General features: G+C 36.3%; 1 protein-coding gene across 1 annotated transcript in view; it reads right to left on the bottom strand.

The window, feature by feature from the left end:
- Nucleotides 1-1,414: 1,414 nt before the first annotated feature.
- The window catches only part of LOC115217250 (potassium channel subfamily K member 16-like), an 18,482-nt gene continuing 12,569 nt past the window's right edge, over nucleotides 1,415-7,327 (bottom strand). The window contains exon 4 of the mRNA XM_029786891.2: nucleotides 1,415-1,860. Within this exon, the coding sequence (XP_029642751.2) occupies nucleotides 1,693-1,860 (168 nt within the window). The 3' untranslated portion in view covers nucleotides 1,415-1,692. The remainder of the gene's footprint in view (nucleotides 1,861-7,327) is intronic.

Consider the following 7,327-nt stretch of genomic DNA (forward strand, 5'->3'; position numbering starts at 1 on the left):
AATTTAAGCATAGATTACACTTTGAGTTCCCAATAATATATGGTGAAGTTCTACTAGCAATTGCTCATTTAATAGTTAATTTAGTGTTTTAGTGTTCTTATTCTTATCTAGAATGTACTCCAAGAAGGACTATCTGACACTGAATTCCTGAGTTTGCCTCACCCACCCACCCACATGGATAAAACCTTGAACAAAGCTGCATTGCAATGTCTACCCTGGACAAATATGTAGCAACTGAATGCACATAAATGCTACATGAAAGGGCATTAGGACACTTGTGCAGCAGAAACATGTATTGGATTGGAATTTAATGTGAATTTAATGAGAATAACACTGTAATGAAAAGTTTTGAAGGTGTATAACTCTTCAGCCTTCTTTATGCATGTTGTGTGTGTGTGTGTGTGAGTATATATATATATATATATATATATATATATGCATGTATGTATGTATGTATGTATGCATGCATGTATGTATGTATGTATGTATATATGTGCATGTGTGTGTATGTATATGTGTGTGCATGTATGTGTGTATGTATATGTGTGTGTTTATATATATGTATGTATGCATGTATGTATGTATATATATATGTGTGTATGTATATGTGTGTATATGTATATGTGTGTCTATCTATATGTGTGTCTATGTATATATGTATGTATGTATGTATGTATGTGTGTGTGTATGTATGTGTGTGTGTGTGTATGAATGTGTGTATGTGTATATATATATATATATATATATATATATATATATATATACAGGAGTTGGACAAAATAATGGAAACGCTTTGCATCATAGCATCATAATTTTGAAATATCTATAAAACCATCAAAAGCTTATATGTTTTTATGTTTTTTGATTTATTATTAGTATTGCTTAATATGGCTTGCTAAAATTGCTGGGTTTTTTTCAGAAATATCAAAAAAAGGTATTTAAAATCCATTAAAATGACAGATCTATTGGATTTTCAAAGCGGTCAAATTGTTGGTGCCTGCATGGCAGGTCTAGCATAATGAAAACAGCCGAAATGTTTCGTGTATCAAGAAGTACTGGCTCAAAAGTAATGACAGCCTTTGAGAAAGAAGGAAAAACCTCTTCGTCAAAACAAAACTCCAGAAGAAAACCAAAATTTTCAGATAGGGACCATCAGACCCTTATGCGAATTGTTAGAAAGTATCACAAAAGTACAGCTCTCAAAATTACTGCAGAGCTTAATGACCACCCCGAGAATCCAGTTTCCACAAAAGCTGTTTGTGTATATATGTATGTGTGTATGTATGTATATATGTGTGTGTGTGTATGTATGTCATTATTCAGTTTATTTCATGATTTCTTGCCAATAGAGAAAGAACTGGTTTCTAACGTAGATCCAAGGTTCTTTCATTGGAATTTCAGCATTAACAACAGGGTATTTTTGTATGTATGTATGTATGTATGTATGTATGTAGGTATATGTGTGTTTATGTGTGTCAACGTTTAAAAAATCGTTTTTTCTTTGTGCAATATACAATGTGCGATATGAGGATGGTTTGCATGAAATGTATGATATTACTGGTATCCGATGTGATGTTATTGATACAAATGGTTTTATATGAATATATATATAGATCCAAGATGATAATTAATCAGATTAATGTTAAAAAATATTATGTCAAAAATATAAAATCCTTTAGTTTATTAAATCCATTAGTTGATTGGTTCAACTTTGAAGTCTCTGCTTGGAAGGAACTTCACTAGTGTTACTCCATTTTCTTGCATGGACTTTTTATCCTCAGGTGACATCGGTATCTCAGTGTTTTCACTTTTTTCTGACTTTGAAAGTGTTTTCTCCCGATGCAGATTTTCCATACTGGACTGAAAATATAAAAAATATAAATTTTGTTATGTTATATATTGTATTTATTTCATGTCATTACACAACATTACATTACAATATATTATATAATATTATATTATACTATATCATATTTTGGCGTTAGGAAGGGCATCCAGCCGTAGAAACACTGCCAGATCTGACTGGGCCTGATGAAGCCTTTCAGCTTCACAGACCCCAGTTGAACTGTCCAACCCATGCTAGCATGGAAAGCGGACACTAAATGATGATGATGATGATGATGATATTTATTATATTACTATATTACACTGTATTATATTTATTATATTACGTGCCACTGGCAAGAAAGCCAGTTAGCTGCTCTGGCAACCATCCGAGTGTGATCGTTGCCAGAGCAGCTAACTGGCTTCCATGCTGGTGGCATGTAATAAGCACCATTCGAGCATGATCATAACCAGCATCGCCTTATTGGCACATGAAAAAATAATTTGAGCGAGGTCATTGCCAGTGCCGCTGGACTGGCTCCTGTGTAGGTGGCACATAAAAAACACCATTTGAGCGTGGCTGTTGCCAGCACCGCCTGACTGGCCCTCGTGCCGGTGACACGTAAAAATGCCCACAACACACTCTCGGAGTGGTTGGCGTTAGGAAGGGCATCCAGCTGTAGAAACTCTGCCACATCAGATTGGAGCCTGGTGCAGCCATCTGGTTCGCCAGTCCTCAGTCAAATCGTCCAACCCATGCTAGCATGGAAAGTGGACGTTAAACGATGATGATGATGATGATGATGATATTTATTATATGATAGATAATGAAGGCACATGCCCAAGTGGTTAGAGTATTGCACTCATGGTTGCAAGTTCGTGGTTTCAATTCCCGAACCAGGTAGTGTATTCTGTTCTTGAGCATATCACTTCATTTCACATTGCTCTATGATCACGATGGTATGTGGTATGTGGCACACCATGCAACTGTACAAGCAACGTTTATCTGATGGAGGGAGGGAACTGATGTCCAATACAATCATTTGATCACTCTTCACAAAAGCATCTGTGCAGGATGCACAGGAAGAATTTGCAGAACCCTTAACTGTCATTTACAACAGGAGAGTCCACCATCACCACCAAAACCACCACCACCACCACCATCACCACCACCACCACTATATCATAGATACTAATTTTATAAATATTGGTGGGAATTCACAAGTGGTGGTGGTGGTGGTAATGGTGAAGCTGGGGGTTGCTCAATGGTTTTGCAGAAATTAGTATTAATTAGTATTAATTAACCTTCTTTTGATTATAGTCATGCAGCTCCTCTACAGCAAGGATCTGTCCCTATGCCCCCTTCTCTCACACTTTAACACCTCGCTTTCTGGCATAAAGATATCTCCTCAGTGTTCATAGTGGTGCAAACTGTATGGCACCCCCTCTAATGCTGGTGCAACACACACACAAAAAAAAACAACCTGTACATGCTATAGAAACCATGCCAAAGCAGACATTAGAGCATGATGCAGTATTTGAACCTGTCAGATTCTGTCAAACCATCCTATGCATGCTAGCATAGAAACATGATGACGATGGTAGTGGTGGTGGTGGTGGTGATGATGATGATGATGATGAGGAAGAGGAGGAGGAGGGGGAGGAGGAGGAAGACTTTCGAAAGGTTTAGTAAAATATTTGCAATAATGCTGACTAACTTAAATCACATGACATCGTTCATTTTATGATGAGATTTTAATTTAAGTATGAACAATTTATTATAGGGCAATATCAGGCAGATCTGCATTTAAAATGTTAAAAAACAGAACAGCATGCTATTTTAAGTAAAATGGCAAGCTTGTAATGAAAATATGACCTTTTAACTGAAGACAGTAAAGTCAGCTGCAGAACCCAAGGAAAGGAATAATGGCCTGCTTCCTTAATTAGCAAGTATAACTCAAGTATAACTAGTTTAAATGAGTAATTAAGTTGGTTTGCTTTGAGGATGATGGAGATGGATTGGTGAAATTGCTAGAGGGCCAGGTGAGATACCTTGCAGTATCTGTTCTAGTTCTTGGTGTTCTGAAAACAGCAACACCTGTAATGACTCTAGTGCTAAGCTGTATCAGCTTATGTTGGCAGCTTTTCCTTTGGATAAAAATTGGTAGTGAGAATAGGGAAAACTTGCATGTATGATCAATTGCAAACCTGCTATGAAACAATCTTGCCAGGCCTACACATGCATATTGCAGAGACATAGGCAACATTGACATGTTTAAAAAAAATTGACAAAGTTCGTTGGAACGATGACTGAAAATTGAAAGTGTATTATCTACATTTACATTTGTTACTTCTGATTGTAAGCAGGTGAATTCAAACTAAAATTTGACTGAGGACTGGCGAACCAGATGGCTGCATCAGGCCCCAATCTGATCTGGCAGAGTTTCTACAGCTGGATGCCCTTCCTAACACAGTTTCATATAATTAAAAAAATATTTTGCTGAATGTTGATACTATACACAGCTACCAATAGCAAAATAATTTAGGAATTTTATTTTATTTTGTGTGAGGAAAAAAACAAAGAGAAATATTTTAAATCTTATACTATAAAAGAGAAGCGGATCTCCATCTGTCTGTCCATCACAACATTTATTAAAGGGGAGAGAAAGAAAAGGAAGAGTCAAAATATACTTCACGGTGTATTTTTAGAAGAGAAGGAGACATACAGTGTGTGTGTGTGTGTGTGAGAGAGAGAGAGAGAGAGAGAAAGAGAGAGAAAGAGCAAGTGTGTGTGTAAGATAAATAGATAGGTAGATAGTGTTGTCACTCTAGAAGCAAACAAGGGGGTGGGATTTTAAGTGCAATTCTGTGAACACAGCACAACACAGCTTCAAAAAATATAACAATATAGATTATATAACAATATATTGAGTTGGCAAGAAAGTAATTTCATTTTTCACAAATAATGCTAGGATTTTTTTGAATGACTTTTGTCAATGTTATGATTTTTGTCTTTTGACATTTGACAGCCATTACTTTTAGCTTACTTTAGAAGCAAACTATGCATAATTTTGTTTACAGCTGTTAGTTCAGTGTCAATTTTAACATGGAGTGCAAAAACGAACATTTTCGACATATTTTACTTTTATATTTCCATAAAGGCAAGAAAGCTGCTGAGTTTCACAAAGAGATATGAGAAGTTTATGGCCTTGATTGCTTAACAGAACGCACATGTCAGAAATGATTTTAAAAATTTCATTCTGGAAATTTTTCACTCAAAGACGACCAACATTTTGATTGAATCCACTTAAGATGATGATGACTGAGTCAAATCCATAATTGAATCTGATTGTCATAGAACTGTGTGAGAGATTGCAGAGAAGTTAAATGTATCACACACAACAATTGAAAATCACTTAAAATGTCTTGGACTTGTTAAGAAGCTCAAAATTTGGGTTCCACATAAATTGAAAGAGATTCACTTAACACAACGAATCAATATTTGCGATATGCATCTCAAAAGCAATGAAATCTACCTTTTTTTTAAAACAAATTATCACTGGTGATGAGAAGTGGATTGTCTACCATAACATCATTAAAAAACGATCATGTTCCAGCACAGACCACACCGAAAGCTGAATTGCATCAAAAAAGGTCATGCTGTCAATTTGGTGGGATTACAAAGATGTTGGGTATTTTGAGCTGCTTCCAAGGAACCAAACGATCAATTCAGATGTTTACTTTCAAGAACTAATGAAACTGGATGAAGCAATCAAAGAAAAACATCCAGAATTGATAAACCGTAAAGGAATTGTGTTCCACCATGACAACACTAGACTATACGTCTTTGCTAACTCGTGAAAAGTTATTGGAGCTTGGTTGGGAAGTGATGTCACATCCACCATATAGCCCTGACCTTGCACCTTCAGATTACCATTTATTTTGAAGTTTGCGAAATTCTTTGAATGGTAAAACTTTCAATAATGATGATAACCTAAAATCACACTTGCTTCAGTTTTTGGCTGATAAGGACCAGAAGTTCTATGAGTGCAGAATCATGAAGTTGTCAGAAAGAGGGCAAAAGGTCATCGAACAAAATGGAAAATAGATAATTGATTACAGTTCATTATTTGTATGAAAAAAAAGATGACTTTTATTTCAAACAACTAAAAAACCGAAATTACTTTGCCAAACCAATGTAACAATATAGATTGTTAATTTTTGGGTTGTTTGTTTGTTTGTGTGTGTGTGTGTGTGTGTGTGTGTGTTTCTGTATGTCTTTCAACATAATGCAACACAAACTTTAAAAAAAGAATTTCACTATGACAGATTGTCATTGTTGAAAGAGAAATTCAGTGTGTGAGTGTGTGAGAGAGAGAGAAAGTGTGTGAGAGAGAAAGAGAAAGAGAGTGTGTGTGTGTGTATGTTCATGTGTATGTGTGTGTGTGTGTGTGCGCGTGCATGTGTGTGTGCACATGCATGTGTGTGTGTGTGAAAGAGAATTAAAATTTGTTTCAAGAAAAAACCAGGTTGTTGTCGTGAGAGAAATATAGTGAGAGAGTGAAAGAAAGAGAGAGAGAGAGAGAGAGAGAGAGGAGGAGAGAGAGAGAGAGAGAGAGAGAGTATGTGTGTGAAAGATGAATAGGTAGACTGTTGTCACCATAGTAACTAATGAGACTTTCACCATATAACAGCCTGTAACAATTAAAAGAATGTATGTGCACAATTAACAAATACTTTTACTGGCAGCAATAGTGACAGATAGAGACCTGCTTTGAAAATTCAACATGTTGGTTCTTCAATTTTGTTTAACCAAGAGGTGATTCTCTCCCCTTTGACGAAAAACTCGCCACCAGAGGCAAAATGTGATTAATCAAAGAGTTAAAGAAAAGACTATTTTACTTTGCACATCTCACTAGTGTTTGAATATATTTCACACTATTAACTATTACAACCATTAATATGTAACTCTGTGCTTGAGGAGAACTATTGAGTCAAGTACATCAATATCAAAATGAAAATCAAATGGAAATTGTAGTTGTGATACCTGTGCCGGTGGCACGTAAAAAGTACCATCCAAACGTGGCCGATGCCAGCCTCCCCTGGTACCTGTGCCAGTGGCACGTAAAAAGCACCCACTACACTCAGGGAGTGGTTGGCGTTAGGAAGGGCATCCAGCTGTAGAAACACTGCCAGATCAGACTGGAGCCTGGTGCAGCTTCCTGGCTTCCCAGACCCCAGTTGAACCGTCCAACCCATGCTAGCATGATGATGATGATTACTCTGTCAAATGATGTTTATTTATTCATATTGTGTTGAATTAGTCATACATTATGTTGTAGCTTCAAGATTTTAATGATGTGATTGTTTACCTAAAAATGCCATTGTAGGGTTGGTGTGAGAGGCCAGATCTGGCCATTTGGAGTAGAAGACAGGTAGAATATTTGGGCTGGTTATGGTCAGTTTAAATGCTAAAGGGTTTAAAGATATTATGTATGTATCA

Source organism: Octopus sinensis, linkage group LG11 (genome assembly GCF_006345805.1).
Source record: "Octopus sinensis linkage group LG11, ASM634580v1, whole genome shotgun sequence".
In the NCBI taxonomy this organism is placed as follows: domain Eukaryota; kingdom Metazoa; phylum Mollusca; class Cephalopoda; order Octopoda; family Octopodidae; genus Octopus; species Octopus sinensis.